The sequence below is a fragment of the Anarhichas minor genome, unplaced genomic scaffold (assembly GCF_050575085.1).
Source record: "Anarhichas minor isolate MPS153535 unplaced genomic scaffold, ASM5057508v1 ptg000025l, whole genome shotgun sequence".
NCBI classification, from domain to species: domain Eukaryota; kingdom Metazoa; phylum Chordata; class Actinopteri; order Perciformes; family Anarhichadidae; genus Anarhichas; species Anarhichas minor.
Window position 1 is genome coordinate 12,613,901 of NW_027466471.1, and position 18,311 is coordinate 12,632,211.

Genomic DNA, 18,311 nt, shown 5'->3' on the forward strand with positions numbered 1-18,311 from the left:
ATATACACACACACAAATCTCTAGATAGATACATTTTGCCCACTATGTATGTTCTTTGCCTGTCAGCATAGGTTCTCTCTAAGTTCTCCGGCTTCCTGCCACGGTCCAAAGACATGCAGCGTTCATTGATTACTCTAAATTGCCCCTAGATGTTAATGTGAGCATTATGTGTTAATGTGTCTATGTGTCAACCTGTCCATTATGAACCCTGCCCCACCGCGACCCTGAACTGGATAAGCGGTTAAAGATGATGGATGGATACATGCATGCATACCTTCACAGCAGTGCCACTAAAACAGTACTTGTATAACAATTTTAATTTACAGAACATTGTCATTTAGTGCAAATAATAACACTTCTGATGTACAACTTAGAAATATACAAAGTGTGTAGATTACAGACAAAATATCAAAATTAAAAACACTGGAGGCATTCTTAAGCTGACATTGCTCATAGATCTAGCTCTTGTAATCATCAGAAAAACAATTATCCAGATCCTTTGTAACCTCTGACCCCTTGGACCGAAAATGTGATGGTGAAATTTTCAACCATAAAGATCAACTGATTGCAAAACTCCCAACCTATGATGGCATCAAACATTGATGTAAATGTACATCTTGAGGTAAGATGATATGAAATGCTAAACCTTCCCCCGTCCCCACTTCATTTCAGTGTTGATAAATGCACATCTGGTGGCTGTACAGTAAAGATATCCAGGAACTTTAGGATCGGTCCTGGTGTCTAAGGCGTTCTGGGGATAGTTTATCAGTCAAAGGGCAGGAGGCCACTGTAGTGTGGCATGTGAAATGTAATGTTAGAATATAACTAAGAGTCTAAGGTATAGATGATATCCTACTCAACATTTTACAATTCTACCTTATCCTTACGATAGCAGCGGGACTAATTTACAAACCTGACACTCATGAATGCACAGACTGAATTCTTTCTGCCCTATCAGGGGCCTCCAAGTGGTGAAAAACTACCCAGGGTGTACAAAATGTACTCTCCTCTCAATGAAAGAGAGGAGTCCGTACATCAGACACTATGGCTGGCCATCTGCAACTATCTGTCAGAAACCACCGTTACGCAGAGATTACATACAGATACCCACTTACAATAGGCCGCAACTTAGCATCTATAGACGGCAGTCAACTCCATTATTGACATGCAATTTTTGATTATCACCATCAACTGTGTCTAAAACATTGTCCAATGTGACCTTAGACTTAGCGAATGCTCTTTAGGTCCTACTCCAGGTTTCCTTAGCCCATTACTGTCACCAAATTCAAGCTTTTAACAGTCAATTCACATTTCTCACATCGGTAAACTAACTGAAAACGTTTTCGGTTTTCTCTGTACAATACATTGTGTCCCTGGTGCTCCCCGAAAGCTACTTTATAACAATCTAGAAACATAAAGATTACAAAGCTTTAGGCTCTGGCCCCCCCCCCATCAAACTCCAAAGAGAGTGATCACTAGAGTGACAGGAGAAGGCAAAGAGGTTCACACCTGATCAATGCTCTTCCTGTCAACATCTACTTCCCTCCCTCATGGTAGTAACTTTAGCAGCAGCAAAACAAGTAGCTGTAATACTAGTGATTAAAGCAAACCCCAAAAAGTATGTAATCATAAGAAATGTACAAAACAATTTACAAAAAAAAAGCAAATAATTGGTAACAACAATTCAAAAACCACTTAGGAAACTCTTACATTTACATACAAATGTATCCATGTTAATGTGGCTGGGATGACAACTACTGATGGATTAAAGCTGTAAAACCAGTCTCCTCTACAAGCAGGTGTCCTGTGGGACGTCCTGAATGATATAGTGTCCTGAACGTAGTAGCTGGAAAACACATTCTAATCGACAGGTGAATGAGTCATGTAGTCATTGAGAGCCGATTCAACGGTGAACAACGTAGTCTCTCCAGTGGAACCTTCGCAAGGCTGAAACAAAAAGGGAGACGAAAAATCGATATCCCAGAAATGAATAAAACTGAAATAGATTCTGTACATCGGCTGTGTTTTTCTTTATAGAGTAAGCGCCACTCAAGAGATCCATTAACAGTGCAATACATGTTATAAAATGTTTGGGTTGCTGGTTACCTCTTTGTGTTCAGAAGAGGATGGGCTTTCCAGCTGTTTTCTCCTGGACGAAGGAGGTGAAGCGTTTGAGGAACTTTGGATACTCTCTCTTGGCCACGGCTCTGAGGACTGAGGCCGGAGCCCAACCTCCTGGGTTTACTGCAGCCACATAGAGGGAAATGATCAGGAAACTGTATAAGTTCTAACTTATGATAAAACTATGAGTCATAATCAGACATTACCTCACAGTGTAACAGTGTGCACATGGGTGAAGGTTGCCTTCAGGGCTGACTGCCAGAGAAGGTCTTTTATTAAACCGAACCAAATACGTTTGTTATCTAAACCAAAAGGAGATTTGCCCTGAAGGCACACTTCTCCCATGTGCTAACAGCTTTCATATGCAGCACACAACCAGAGGTCTAGGGTGCCCTCTAGTGGTATTGTATATTTTCAAATGAACTCATGTGCCTGTAGTCTCTATAAGTGAACTGGCACAGGATTCCTTCTGCAGTGCTGCTTTACGTCACAATAAACTTACAGGAAGTCAGGAGAAGTGCAAGTCTGGACTGACGTTTCAAAGACACAAGCACGCAGTCTAACTCTTGTGCCAGCTACCAGCTGGACAAAAGATCGATGAGCATAACTGTTGGCTGATACGAGCTTGTTCTGAATTATTTGAGAAAAACTATGTTAATAAAAACACCACCAACTCAGCGTCATTCATAAAAATATACTTTAAGCAGTAATAAGAGATTGCTGCAATGGTTCCATTCACACTGGATAAACTCAATCCACCTGCCAGGCCCTTGTTTTAACGTTTTCTTTCATTTCTCCTCTGAAAGTTTAGATAATTCGGTGGATTTTACTTATATTAGTTTAAGACCTGTAGACAGAAATCAACAGCTTGACCCAAATCGATTAGGTGTCAGCTCAACACTTCCTTCTGGCATTTACAGTAGGTTGGATGTTAATGTTGAGGAACTTGTATGTAAATTAAAGTTAGAATGATGAAGAGGGAAAGGCTTTGTTCTGTTGGCTGCTGATCTTGCCTTGGGCATATACACGGAGATCAAACCGCTATGAGGCTGGAGAGGCACTTACCATTGGCAACATAGGTGATCTTACAAAGGATGTTGTCTCTGCTGATCTCTTTATCACCCTCTGGTGGGCTCACCAGGGTTTGGCAGATCATGGCGACATTGATTTTGGCACGAACGCACCGGTTTGTGGGCTGGAAGTAAAATAAAATGTAAATGAACTCCCAAAGCTGCCACATCAGTTCATTTTGAGACTGGGGTTAAGGGGTCTAAAACTATTCTTTCTACCATTGACACATGAAGAAAAGGCCCTATAACAACGTCTCGTTTGACACTGGGATATTTGTTAGTATATGCTGACATATCAGATGCACCACACTCACTCTACTGCATGATAGTGACAGGTGTAGTGTAGTAATCTTACAAGGGCTTTGTCGTGGTCCACAGAGAAGTTGCAGACCAGCCACGTGTCGGGATCGTTTTCATTTGTTGCCAAGATCTTCCTGATGGCCGACAGATAGAGCACATCTCTCTGAGAGGCCGGCCACACTCTCTGAAACACAACCAGACGCGTTCAGCCGGCAATCGAATAGGCTGCAGAATATTACTGATCAAACGCGTTTTCAGCAACGTCTAAAACCAGCAAGAAGTTCATTCACCTTGTGCGTCTGGTAAACAATGACGGCATTGTCAGAGACCGTTTCCACAACGTTGAAATTTTCAATGGTGGCTGAGGGAGGAAGAGTTCAGTCAGGTCACGACATTAAAACAAAGAGAGCCAAACAGTGTCGGTACGATGGCGACTTCTGAAATAGTGAACGTACTCTCCCAGTCCATTCGGACCGCCGTGTCCCAGAAGTAGTGGCAGACCTCGTGTCCCGTCACCCCCTTCACAGCGTGTGTCGCTTTGAGAGGATCCAGCACGATGCCGTTCTCCTCCACCTCTCTCCTGTAAACCTGTTTCACAACGTGCAGAGCGTGAGACAGAACAAATGGAAAGTCATATTCTCACTATAACATACCTCACTGAAAACACATCTTGAAGGAGCCTCTTGATTCTACCACTGATTGATTACTAAAGCATCCATATAGTACCGATAACTCATTTTACGGATGTAAAGGATTATCTTTTCACACTGTGGCATGAATACCTTTACTTTAAAGCGTTTGTGTCGCTCTTCCACCTCTGCTAGCTGATACATTTGTTATCAGTGCTTTTAAAAAGTGAACGAGACTTAAAAATTCACTGACAGGAATCAAGGGAAACGATTCATAACAAGCTTACTCACCTTCATCTCTCCTTCTTCTATTACAAGCTGCCAGTTGGCATCTCCGCCTACATCTTGAAGAGAGTAGGTCATATGATTCTGCACCATCTCCTCCACCTAAAAGACAGACCGGTATTGATTAAGTGTGTCACTGTTCTTTGCATCCGAGGACATGCTCTGAAACAGGACACAGCGTGGGGAGAAGGAGAAGGCATTGTCTCAGGGCTGCTTCGCTCAAATTTAATGAATTATAATCTTGAGCGAGCAACGCTCCGAGCCCCACTGCAGGTATTGTGTTTGAGGTTTTGATAACATCGTAGGGGGGCAAACAGTACAACTACGTCCCTTTCAGAATCTTAGGCATTAACCACTGAGCTGGAACCAAATAAACACACGGCACTTGATCCTGCTTGGGGGTGTTGTTCAACATCCTAACAATGCATTAGTGTACAGTCAGTGGATTCATGCCTGCGTATGCTAGTCAGAGTGATGTGAAGAAAGGAGGAGGAGGAGGAGGAGATGAAGAGCCTTCACTACATTCCAGTCATGCAGCATTAGACTATCTTTCTCTTCAGTAGTGTGACGACTGTCAGTCCCTCCAGGAATATCAATTATGTCCAGTTGGGGTGTTTTTTTGGTCTGAGTGCATCATGTAATAATTTAAAGACTTTGGTTCAGAGGAAGTGTTTGTGAAATCCTGGAGAGACTTGTTAGTAGACACTCATGCTCTCTCTGACTGTAGATTGCATCCCCCGTGCAGATACAGGTGCTCTCTGTTGACCAAATACAGTACCTTAGCGCTGAATCTGTGAATGTCATCTGAAGCACTGACTAGCTCAACGGAAGACAGGGAAGAAGAATGGCTATGGGGCTGTGCGGCAGAGAGGAAGAATGAAAGAGAAAGGAATAAGGAACGAAACAGAAGGAGGCACCCTGTAGCAGTCCTAAGGATGCAATCACAACCTGCTCAGGTAGTATTTCATGTCAAAGGGCACACTGGTTGGAAGAGGACTAAGCTTCAGACAGAAAAGGCGAGACATTGCAAACAGTAGCACCCGCTAGGCATGAATTAGAACAAAAGCAGAATGGAAATAAGATGTGCATTAAAGAGAAATGTGTTGAGCACCTTGGCGGCAAATCGGTGAGTGCCGATGGTGGAGTAGGCGTCTCCTGGAGGAACTGGAGTTATTCGGGGTATCCTGACCTTCTCTGACTGGCACTGAGGGACAGACGGAAGGACATTGGTACGAGAGTGAATATAAAGATACGACAGAGAAAGGCCACATTCCTACAGTATGTGTAATGTGTGTACAAGGAGATCTATAATGTGTCGTCCAAACTAAACGTGTAATTGTTTTCTACATCTTCACCAGACCTGCTCCTCTATCTTGTCCTGTCTGTCTAGAGCAGCTTCCACCGCGTCGAAGAACTCATCCTCATTGATCAGACTGTTGGGCCCCTCCTGTGAAAAGCAAATGTCAGCAATATGAGAACTCTGTGAGAACAGCTGTGAAGAACGTGCAGAAAGATAAGCATGCACATGGTAAGAGACATGGGACAAAGTCAAGACATCTTTCTGATGCGTGTCTAGCAGTTTCAAATCCATTCATCTTATCGAACTTCATCTTGCCTCGTAGTCTGGGCCTCCGTAGTGGGACTTTTTCTTCATCTCATTCATAGCAGACTTGTAGGCATCTTCTACCCGCCTCCTCTTGTCTAGCTCCTGAACACACAGAGAGAGAGAGAGAGAGAGAGAGAGAGAGAGAGAGCAGTGTAGTGTTTAGGGCCCTGGAGCAAAGAGAGTTTTAATCGACTAATCAATAAGTTGATTTAAGAGACAGAGCAGTAAAATCACACAAAAGCAAAACTTTAAATCTTGTGTTGACAGGAGATGTTTTCATACGTTTCTTGGAAATAAGTCATTCAGTATGAAAAAGCACAAAATGACGAAAGAATTCTGAGTCGACTTGGACCAAATCATTAGTTGATTTATAATTGACCAAAGACGGGGCAGCCCTAGTAGTGTAACTCTACTAAACAACAAATAATATGCAAATAGAAACGCCCATTAAAACACCTGTACAGCATGTAAAAGAGATCAGCTGATCCTCTAATTTAGACAACAGGACTTCAGTGTTACAGAGTCAAACATCTCAGTCGCAGTGACAAGGCTCTTCGCATCAGATGTCAGTTGATAAAGAGGGAAGAAGAGAGGTCTGCCGGTCACAAACAATCGCCACATCATTCAGCTGTGTGCTCTCAAACAGGTTTTACCTAACGTCTCAGTCCCTGCCACACATTAATAAACACACTTCACCAGAGTGAACTGGAAACAACAGGCCACTGCTATGCAATGAAGAACTACAAATATTGGATTATCTACCGTTTCCTCACCGTCTATTACTTAAAAGCAATAAAACATGTTTTTGGTCTCTCTGTGAGAGCAAGTTAATCAAAATACAATCAAATGTTTTACGTAGACTGAAACCACTTTCCTCTGCCCAAGAAACAGAGAGTCTATCCACACTGCAATACGAGATAGCAAGTAAACTAAAGTATGATTAAAAGTACAATGGAAACAATAGTGTCCTGTCACTGGAGGGATCACAAAGAGACATTGACACCAGACAAAGTGTCGTAAAAGGTGTGGACATGTAACACGTTCAAATGAACAGGAGGTGATCCTGTTGTCAGCAGCATGTAGACACCAGACAGAGACCTACTTTAAAGAAGAGGCTGCACGTCTGTAGAGGTATCCATCTCTGCGTCTGGTATTTGAGCTGCTCTGTCCTCCTTTGTAGCGACGGCTTCAACAAACTGATCCATGAAGTCTTAGCGCTCATTTTATTTTGACTTCTCTCTCTGTACGAGTCCGAGCAGGCGCGTCCGGTTCCTTTGAGAGATCGTATTCTGAACTATTTCTATTTCCCTGCGCCACATCGGCAGCTAAACTTCACACACACACACACATACATAGATATATATATAACCAAACAGATAAGATTGAGGTAGTTTCACTCGAGTAGTCCAACTAACTGAAGGCACTTCCCTGCTTTTGTAGGTTTTAGGGTTGGGCAGCATGCCTTCACACACACACACACAGAACTGGTTTGTCAACATCAGCCGAGCGGATCAGGATGTACGTACCTGGAGCTCTAGAGAGCAAACCCACACACACACAGACCGCTCTCTGGATGAAGATAAATCAATTAATGGAATAGAGTGTTATGGGAACTTCAACCGCAACCAAAAACAAAACGGTCAAATAGCAAAAGGATTAAAGCTCATTATGGGCAACAGGTGCATTTGAGCTTGTGATGAGGGAGTCTGACTGTTTTTAAATGTTCATGTTCATTATAGCAATTAATGTTACAGTTGATTTAGCTGGTTTTCAGTAACTACCTGTAAACCCGCTACGTCCAATAAAAACAAGTTACGGACTTTGTAATTTGAGACACTTTAACAGTTTCCCCCAGTCTTTGACTGCTGACTAAGCACTCTGTTTTTTAACACCATCTTGCTTTAAAATTGCAAGTTGGCAGTTAAACAGCTTAAATGTGAAATAGTTTGCTAAAAGGCACCGTCCATTAAAGCAGCTTAACATTTCCCACAAAGAACATTGATAGAGCGCTTAAACACAAACAGATTTACAAATTAGGAATGAACTTTCAAACACATCAATTCAAATCTTCTATAACCAAGAAAGATGTAACAAAGAATAATGACTATTAGCAGATCTGAACTACATCCCAACCTGTTCATTCATAGGTCTGTGTCTTAAATACAACCAGTATATTTTACATAGAAGTCGACATCAGAGCAAACTCCCTTCAATCCCCTCTAGCCTTTCCAAAACAACTACTCTACATATGTAGAGTAACTTTTTCCATCAACTTCCCTTTCACCATGAATAGTTGACTGTTCTCACATTCTGCAACCATTGTTAGACATTTGGACAGCAGATAACCAACTCCTCAAAGACAAAGGAAGGCCGCAATAGGCACAGCTGCGGACACGCCTACTCAGTAAGCTGCACATTAGTCACAGGACATTTAGCACACTGCGAGTGAGATTCATTTTATTCACTGAGTGTGTGGACCGCACCTTGTCCAGCCTCTTCTGCCAGCTGTCCTCTCGTTTGACCATCAGTTCGATGCAGTGCGACAGCGTAGAGAGGATGCCTGCTGTGGTGGCCTTGAAGGTGATGGCCTCCCCCTTGAAGTCTATTCCATTCATACTTTTGGGACTGGCGGGGGGAAACACTGGCACAGACAAAAACAAAGCTTTTTAAAGTGAAATCAGTCATTTCAAGGCCCCACATTTCACAGATATTCTCAAATGAAGCAATGATCTGCAGGTTAAACTCACATTTCTCTTTGCTGCCATTGTTGTTTTGATTATGTTCCCCCTCGGCTCTTGCAGTTGTAGCAAAGTCTTCCTCGTCTTCCTCGTCCTCCTCTACTACAAATAAGAGAGCAACATTGTTTAAGATGCATCTACTATCTATCTGTCCATTTAACCAAACTATTAAACAGCAGAAATACCTTAACCTGGACATACGTATAGCTGATTAAGCATTCCTATCAACAGGTGTATTAACACCTCCAGAGTTAATACTTTTTCTTAATTGTACAATTGTTGAAGCAGCAACACGACATTTCTAGCAAAAGCATCATCTAGAATAAACTGCACGTTTGTTTAACCTGCACGAGAGAAAAAGTTCAGTATGAAAGCTGCAGGAGCCTCTTCCTCAGAGATTAAACAACCCACAGAGTGCCCTGGAAGTGGATCGATTTTTGTTTCCTTTCTCAATGAGCCAAACACGCTCCTTCAACTTTCATACTGCATGAGCCAAGGAAAGCTCCATCTAGGAAATCTTTCCTTGGCCAGTAAACATCAAGACTAATTCCTTTTGTCCACACTGCTCTAAATATCCTGAACTGAACGATACAAGCGCCACAAACAGCTGACTCCACGTTTAAGTCCAGCTACTTTATTATAGTAATCTTGATTGTAGTAAAATTATCTTGATTAAAAAACTGAGATTGCGTGAACATTTTACGGCCGCTGGAGTTCAAAACAATGCAAACACGATGATAGATAAACGGTCCTGTTTGTACAAGTCCCGCCCCCACACGGTCCGTTTGTGTGTTTTTGTTTTACAACTGTACATTTCAGTTTAAAATGTCAGAGAACGTTTTTGTATTTTTGTGCCATTGACCAATTATGCAAACTAATGTCAGATACCCAAAATTGTGTTTGAAAAATAAAACATGATGCAACTTCCTGCAGTAATATACATGATCAACTCGGCTTTACATGTTCCTCCACATCATACATTTATCCTTGGTTTATATTTTGGTTATCCTGGAAGAATATCAATATGAAAGAAAAGAGAGAGGAAATATGTCACCCAAAATTATTATGAATTATCTGCAGACTGTGTGCGCTAAACATATGATAAGAAGACTAATTCTCCTTTATTCACTACATGTTTACAAACTCATAAAAAAACAAATAAAGTGTATTTATACCAAATAAATCGTGTATTTATGCCACAGGTTACCTCTGTCCCTTTGGAATTCATCTTTGGAGACAACATCAGCACAGGAGTCAAAGTATTTCTGCAGCGTGTCCACTTGTCTGCACAGAATGTCCCGGAAGGTTTCCATTTCTGATAGTTTCTCACGCAACCTGTGCCCCTTCTGAGCAGAGAGAAACAGAAGTAGAGAGCAGTAGTTCTCTTGTTTTAACCACGGTCATCATAAAAAACATCTGTACATCAGTACAAAACATTGGACAACTGAGAAAAGAAACAACAGATGTAGCGGCTTGGCTTCAGGTATTTTCAGAAGGGGCTTTTGTGTATCGATGGAAATAGTTCAGTGAGGGACTGAGAGTCCGACATGATCCGACAGTGCCGAACATCTTCAGACTCTCGTGTCTTTACCTTGAAGGAGGATGTGGACGTGGCAGACAAGGCACTGGCTGCTGAGGTAAGAGACAGCATGGAACCATGACGCCTGAGACTGGTTTCTGACCCATAACCAGACTCGGCCTGAAATCCAGAGGGAACAGAAGATCAGAATGTGCACAAAACACATTAAACAATCGCAAATTAATAAAAAAAATAAAAAAAAGAAGTCTGCTTCTAATAAATATACCAGACAGAGATCACTCCTAGCAGTCAGCAGCACAGAGTAATGCTGAGCCCGACCACAGCAGGGCCGACACCTACACAGATAAACAACCCAGCCAGCGGACCTGACACTGTGGTTGAGGAACAGTGAAAATACATCACACTGTATCCAAGAGTGGCCACATCTGGGCTTGATTGAGACTTTCTGGCAGAAAATACTGTCGTACCGGTTAGGAGATACAGTGCAGCGTCTCGTATGAGCCGGCTCTAGGGAGGGAGAGGGAGAGGCAGCGACTGCATGCGTTCCATTAATCAGCTAAATTATGACCGGGCAATCCCTGGGACTTCCAACTCAGCAAAGTGTCAGAATGTTATTATACATACAGTGCACGTAGTGCAGGCACACCCAGCCAATCCAACCAAAGCAAAATATTCGTGTTTGTCCCACATGCAGCTGTTGACTATTAGCCACTACATTAGAGAGAGAGAGACAGCAAATTCATGACCCAATATATGTCCCGTACTTACACTCATACGTTTACTTAACCGGTAGAAACAGTAATGAGGAGCTAGTGGAACAAGCTAAAGTCTGAATATATTTTACGTGCGAGTCAGGATCTTAACACGCTTGTATTTCTTATGCGCCTACATTTATGTTTGCTGAGGTTTAGTCATTCCTTTGTGTGTACTTTCCTCTTGATGTTGAACTAACAAAGGACTGTGTGCTAGTCCTGTTTAGTAAAACTGGAATAGCAGAGGTACTTCTTGACAACAGTGAGCAAAGTCAGGTGATAAACTAGAGCGAGAGCACACGTATATTGATAGACTGTTCAAGACCGGGCCAACAGAAAATAAAGTCTCAATATTTGCTGTCAAAGGGTTTGTTTACATTCTTACAATCCCATGATTGCTGTGATATTAAGAGTAATGTGATAAATGTAAGCATTAATTCATTATTTTAATCCCACTAGATATTTCTGTGATCCAGCACCCATCCTACCAGTCACCGGACGCGTCTTACCGCTCATAAACTAAATCATTTACATAATTCAAACTAACCCTACCAGAAAAAATACAAAACACACACAAAGGGAGTGGAACATTTAGCATGAATATTGTAAAATAAAATGAAAATCAATAATATAACGAGAAAACTCCTGCCCTAAAAATACCTGACCCAGTCTAAAAAACAGGACATACAACATACGTGTCCTGCTATTACATTTCAATTCCTTAAACAAACGGAGCCTTTGGGTATCTACAACAATAAGACCAATCTGTCAGACTCGAGAGGCTCTTCTGCTCAGCTGCATGACACAGCCGAGCAAACACCCAAACACAACACATGAAGCGACACTTATACCCACAGCGCTGTGATGGTAGTGAGACGAGTGTAATGGTGATCTCTTTCAATGACGGACATGCCGTGGAGTACAATTAATAAGCATCAGTTCTTCTAACTGCACGCATGCAAATAGGAAATAAAAATTGATGCCATGTATGTAGGAAGGCAAAGACGGGCCATGTTTATCATTTATACCCCAACACTGGCATACTAACTACAGACTTTAGTGATGAGTGACAGTGAGCAAGACATGCCAACATGCTATAAGCCCACCATTCCACCATTCCAACACCCAAAGCAGAGCAGGACACCGCTGCAGTCCCGACGGGTTGCCGGCCCCAACATGGCACAGACGCTCCCTCAACACTGACAATTCAGAGGCTTAAATCCAGTAGTCCGGTTTCTCTGGACACACCTCACTGAGGAACAAAAGGGAAGAGGAGGAGGAGGAGGAGGTGGAGGTGGAGAAGAAAAGCCACACAGGCTCAGCTTAGCTCATCAAGAAAAAGAAAGCAGCTACAAGAGAGGGAAATGAGGAAAAAGTAATTTTCTCCGAAGCAGCCAGAGGAGTGGCAGACGCTCGCTGAAGGCTGAGCCAAAAGGACGAGTCTTGAAAATCGTCAGCAGAGCGAAGCGGGTCTTCCGCAGAAACACACATGGACTCAAAGACACACACGTACATGCTCTCCACTCAAGGGACCACACACACACCCTGATATGTGAAACCTTTCCACCGGGTCCATCTTTATGTCCAGCGTCCATCACTGAGCAAACAACCCGGGACTGTGTGTGTGTTTGCATGTAAGAGAGACAGCGCCAGAGAGGGATTAAAAAAAAGGCTGCATGCAAAGATGTATTAGAGAGAGAGGCGAGGGCTGTCCAGAGCTGGCTGTGTGATAAACCACCTAAGTACCAAATGGGTGGGCGAGTCTCATTTATATTATGAGAGAAAGAGAGAGAGAGAGAGAGTGGGAGGCAGGGAAGAACATTTGAATCTTCTGCATAATTTCCATCTACCCGACTCTCCTTTCATCTTTTTTTGATTTATTGATATCTCGTGGTGAAGTGTGATCGAGGTCAATACTGTTCAGACTGTGCCAACAAGCAGCCTGAAGAAGTGGTGGATTCAGGGGTTTCTCCCCGTTTGCTGCCAGATCACCCCTCTGAAGGTGACAGAATGGAAGAGTCTCAACAGTCTGATCGAGAGTGTCCCTCTTGATTTTTGTTGCTGTGAGAACGGGCGGTAAAAAAATAATAAAAAAAATGCATTATTCATCAAGAGCTGCACTTAACGTCCCTACACTCGGCACAACTCTTTCCACCACCAACACAAACACACCCACACATAAAAACACAAACGGCCTCGCAAAAAAAACGGTTTTCTTTCCCCGTACAATATCAGCCTAATTTGGTAATATGAATATGCTTATACAAGTGGCTTAAACAACACATTCAAAAGCTGAAATCACTGCCTGTTCGACCCATGATAAAGCACAAAGATAGTCATTAGATTCTGACATAAACTCATAACAGAAGTTACAGATCTAACATTTGGTTTCATGCCGTCTTAACACAGAGATTAAAAGCAGAAAAACGGTTGCAATTGTGAACACTGACTGCAACTTCCTCTCTTTCCAGCTGGGAGCAGTGCAGACACGCTCACCTAGAACAATGCCGCAGGTAGGGCTGCACGAGGCTTACAGAGGTCACTGTAGGTCACACTCCAGACACAACCCTGAAATACTCTCACGCTGCCGTTAACGGACGGGAGACCGGCGGTCAATCACACTCAACTGCCAACACCCAGCAGCACTAACGACACCATCCACAGCACCGCTTTAGTGGAGAAGCCGGCCTGATGAGAATTCACAGGATAGTGATTATTTTTGTTTTTTTAAGGGTGGTCTCTCAACTACAGCGCTTTTATGTGGCAGATGCACTGCTGATATACGTTTGTCTCTCACTCCCTCACACATTTCACCAGATAACACAGATAACAAAGAACTGCACTTCACCAAAGGTCACAGTACAAACGTACTGATTGATGTTACTTAAGTTTATCTGTAGAGTAGAACACAATGACAACAACTACACTAAAGAAATGGATAGCGAGCTTATCTTTAGAGCAGACTTACACAAACTAAACGTGTATAGCCAGCTGTATCACAGCATTATGTGAACTGATTATTTTCACGTTTTTCACGCATTATCTGCTGTGCTTTACACACTTCACTGATGTTCATGTTCACTTGATGTCATGGAGTGAACAGCTGCCTGGTATTTGATAACAGGAGATCCCCCCCCCCCACCACCACCACCACTGCACCTCACTCCACAGATTCTTCCCATTCCCAGGGTGAAGGGCTGTCTGTGTGTGTCCGTCCCGATCCCTGTCCTGCCACACCCAGCTCACTGAACAAAACAGAGAACTCCCTGCATGTTCTGGAAAAAAACAAAACTGACACAAAATGTAACTTAAATACCTGAAAAATGTGAATAATACGAGGTTTTCAGCGGATGATTTGCCAAAAAATGACTCAGTATTCATTACAGCCGAAGGAACTGACATAAGATGAAACAAGGAACTTGTTCCGATTCACCACAAAAATAACAAAGAATCCTTCAGACCAACAGGGACTGGATTCAGGCAAACTGAGCATCTGTAGTATTAATTAGTAGATCAGGATGATGCAGCTGACTTGCTTGCAGGTAGGCAACATTCCCATGAACAACTTTATCACAAGGCAGTCTGACGGTGCAAAGGGAAGCCAGCGAGAAAGATCCAGAAACTCTACGGAGGAAGAGAAGCCGTTCCACTCACCTTGTGCAGCTCTATCGACTCGATCCACTGGAGTCTGTGCTCGGGGTCTTCAGCTCTGAGGTACCAAACGCTGTCGTTCACGCTGATGTCAATGCGACACTCGTCAAACTCATGAGGCTGTAAAGAGAGAGGAGAGGGCTCATGAGTCATGAATGCTTATTAGGCAGAGCACATCAGAGAATACTATCACCAAAACCAAAGATCTATATTCCAAAACACAAAAAAACTCAATGCAACTTTTCCCCTTGGATTTAGAGCAAACATCCCACTATAAAGCCTGTACAGTCTGTTTGTGACACTGGCTGACGAGTGATGACACATTCTAGACACACATGGTTTCTATCAGTCACAGAAAAGCCTCTGACACACAAAAAAATGGGAATTTGAATTAGGAACTGATGTTTTATGTCTGCAGGCGCAACCCTACAGAACTGTGTAAAAACAGATGGTCTTTCAGCCTGGACCTGGGTCATCACAACTTTTCCTGCTACTATTCGGCCGAATCGTTCAACTATTTCACTCCCCCATCCTACAATGCACCCCACTCGCACCCACACACGTGCATCAGAGAATTCCTGTTTCCTCTGAGATTGGAATTTGACCACAGCACTCTGCTGAGGAGGTATCTGTTCTGCAAAGGAATGAGACACGGTTGACTTTAATCTCCTTCCCGTTTTTCTCCTGAGTAGAACCAAGACTACAGCTGCTCTGTCGGCTGACCTAACCTCACGTTGTCCAAGTTTAATTCAATTTGCTGAATGACGCTAATGAGCTGGTCTATTTGGACAACAGCAACATATACTCTGAACCACGCCTGCATAACTTTATGCAAACATTGTCTTTACACTTCGACACTGAGCCACAAACAACGTCCTTAGACACAGGTGTTAACATCCAGTTTGTACATTTCACTAGAAGGAGGTGTGATGGTGAGCTCAAGTGCATCCAGCCTGCACACCATTACCGGTCAGAGAAATCCTTACTGTGCTGTATCAGACGCAGCCCATAAACCTCTGATTTACAACCCAGTTTATACCTCTGCCTTGAACAATCTCCTTCCACTTGCATAAGCACTGCTGTATATCTCCCCCCCGCACAGGACTGTGGCATCTTCAGTGTTAGGAAAGAGGAGGTTATCCGTCAAACACTGATAACCTCCTCCCAAAAGGGACATCTAAAGACTCAAGGTTTTTCCCTCTACGAGCTGCCTTTAAACTGGTGTGTGCAAAAACACGCTTGTATTTTAAATAAAACATATTTAACACAATAAATAGAATCATTTATATGCATTTACTCTGTATTAAAAACATGTAACTGATGCCAAAAAACAGCAATGCACTGACAAGAGGTGGAACTGACGTGGACTTTATAGGCCTACGGTAGGAATGTTCAGACAGTAACATTTCCTGCACATTTTGATCCTGCGTGACGACAGTGCGGTGCGTCTGCAGCTACGCAGCGTGGAACAGACTGATATTAGGCAAGAAGAGAAGCAGAGGCTTGTTTCTGCATTCCCGAGTCCTCGTGCCACAGTCTCATGTAGACAGCACTGGCTCTATTTAGGAAGAAGGGAAAGGCAGTAAGAGGTGACTGTGTGGGTCACACTACTCTAATTACTAGCGATCGTGCGTAATTAAAGTGTGTACACTCTTAGTTAGCCTACTATAACACAATTACAAAAGCACTACGGACGTCTTGTGGAGCTCCATTCGGGTCTGCACGAGCACAGGAATTGGCATAATGCTCACTCAAGTGACCGCTGTCAGCAGAGGAAACTAACTGTAGCCTTAATCCCGTTTTGAAGTCATACAATCCTATTGCACAAATCACACTAAAGCCTTTTGTTTGGCCTCTGTACTTGGTGGCGGTACGCTCGAGAGACCAGTGAATATTTAACCAGGGTGTGGGATTCCTACTTATCTCACCCACAGGATGACTGCATCGGGACAATGCAGGTCTGATCTCTACAGTGTGTGTTTTAATCGTACATTTTAACCCACATGGGAACAGCAACTTCAAGTAGCCGCTTTTATAACTGCCACGGAGGAAGGCGTGACATCTCAAATGACTGCTGGAGCAAGAATATCCCTCGGCCTGCTGAAACGCAGTTCCCTACCAATGTGATCTTAAGAGCAACGTCATTACTAGTTAATGTTTACCTTTCTATCTTTGAAGGAACGTGGATTGAAGGATTTAAAGTTCAACTCCATGCTAATGTCAGGCAGAGACGCACGGGATGAAAGCATTTGAGACATTCTAGAGAGGTAACCCGACTCCAAGAGCACTGTTGCAGAAAATTAAGCCTTTCACGGTGGCCCATCTTATGAGGTCTTATTCCCTGAATTGTTGGACAGGTGCTAAACTCATTCTGCAGTACCTACCAGGATATATACTTACTGTGATAACTGCCTTGCTGAGGCACAGAGAGCCCCTGCAGCCGTACTCCCGTTCATCCTCCGACTTGTAGTAGCTCAAAGTGTTGTTTTTCAACACGACCCATCGGTCCTGCCACCCGTGTATGTAGTTTGTCCACTGTAAACACACGGGAGGTGACAAGACAGACAGCTATGTAGTCACTAGATCTGCACGCAGGGATTCATTCGACCTAGTAATGTTCACTATGCATTCAGACTAGCTGTGCATGATTAAGACAACTGCACTACAAGTTATTGTCTAGTATAAAACAGTGCAACATTAAAACCGGTTCACCTCACGTTACCTTGCTTAAAACGCCACCGAGCTCCACATGCTGCGCGGACTCCGGGTCCACATCCTCATCCGAACCGGACGATGAACTCTTCTCGGACATTTAAATCCAAAGCCTCAAAGAAAACCTGAACCTGAATGTGTTGACAGAACCACGTCCCGTAAAAGCGTACGTTAGTTTTAAGTTCGTCACAGCCCAGACCAGCTGACAGCTTCTTTAACTGAAGCTTAACGTCAGCTAAATACCGTTATGTGGGCATTGACCGAGTGTATCAAACATCCTCTGAGTACTTTAACTTTGGTCGGTAGACGGACTTAAACGTAGCAGGCTTGTTTTTGTATCAAGCTGTTCTGGAGGTGACAGCTGTGTCTCAACTTCTCCGTTTTTGCGGGCTTTGTTTTGAAACTGACTTCGAATACTAATGGGACTAGCTAGTTAGCGTTAGCTGTCAAACGACGCAACTAGCTTAGCTTACATTAACTGAACTAACACGTTGTGACTGCTCTCGTTAGCGTTCTTAGCTGCAGGCGATAAGCCACTCAAAAGAGTGATCAATAAGGAAGACCTCCGTGTTAACGCAGTACCCCAACTTCACGCTGCAACTGACGAGCAACGGTCTGTGTCGCTGCTGTAGTTCCGCAGCTTAGTTAGCAATATAGCGGGGGACTGACTAGCTGGTTGGGGGAGGAGCTGCAGCCACGCTTTACTGTGTACCTTACTGCGCGGCGGCAAGCTCGACAGTGACACCGGAAGTTACACACATTAACCTTCAAATTAAAAGCCATGTTTTTGTGATAGGGATTGCAGTGCAACATAAACCGTAACAAAATCAATTGGACAGTGGGAGCAATATTATTTTCTTTGACGAGGGATTCCTCCCATACACCGTAAATTCAATATACTATGACA

General features: G+C 43.2%; 1 protein-coding gene across 6 annotated transcripts; it reads right to left on the minus strand.

The window, feature by feature from the left end:
* Positions 1-299: 299 nt before the first annotated feature.
* Positions 300-18,079, minus strand: LOC142957352 (ceramide transfer protein-like). 6 transcript variants are annotated; one of them, XM_076099112.1, is made up of 18 exons: positions 17,415-18,079; positions 17,093-17,227; positions 14,696-14,812; positions 10,341-10,448; positions 9,957-10,095; positions 8,759-8,848; positions 8,495-8,673; positions 6,021-6,113; positions 5,766-5,852; positions 5,517-5,609; positions 5,184-5,261; positions 4,412-4,507; positions 3,947-4,079; positions 3,782-3,852; positions 3,547-3,675; positions 3,187-3,316; positions 2,107-2,244; positions 300-1,947 (listed from the first exon to the last, which is right to left on the minus strand). In XM_076099112.1, the coding sequence occupies exons 1-17, from the start codon at positions 17,502-17,504 to the stop codon at positions 2,117-2,119; spliced, it is 1,896 nt and encodes a 631-aa protein (XP_075955227.1). In that variant the 5' UTR covers positions 17,505-18,079; the 3' UTR covers positions 300-1,947; positions 2,107-2,116. The 6 variants fall into 6 exon arrangements, with proteins under 6 accessions (XP_075955227.1, XP_075955226.1, XP_075955229.1 ...); XM_076099111.1 differs by having other exon boundaries at positions 8,759-8,851; XM_076099114.1 differs by having other exon boundaries at positions 8,495-8,652; positions 17,415-18,077.
* Positions 18,080-18,311: the final 232 nt, after the last annotated feature.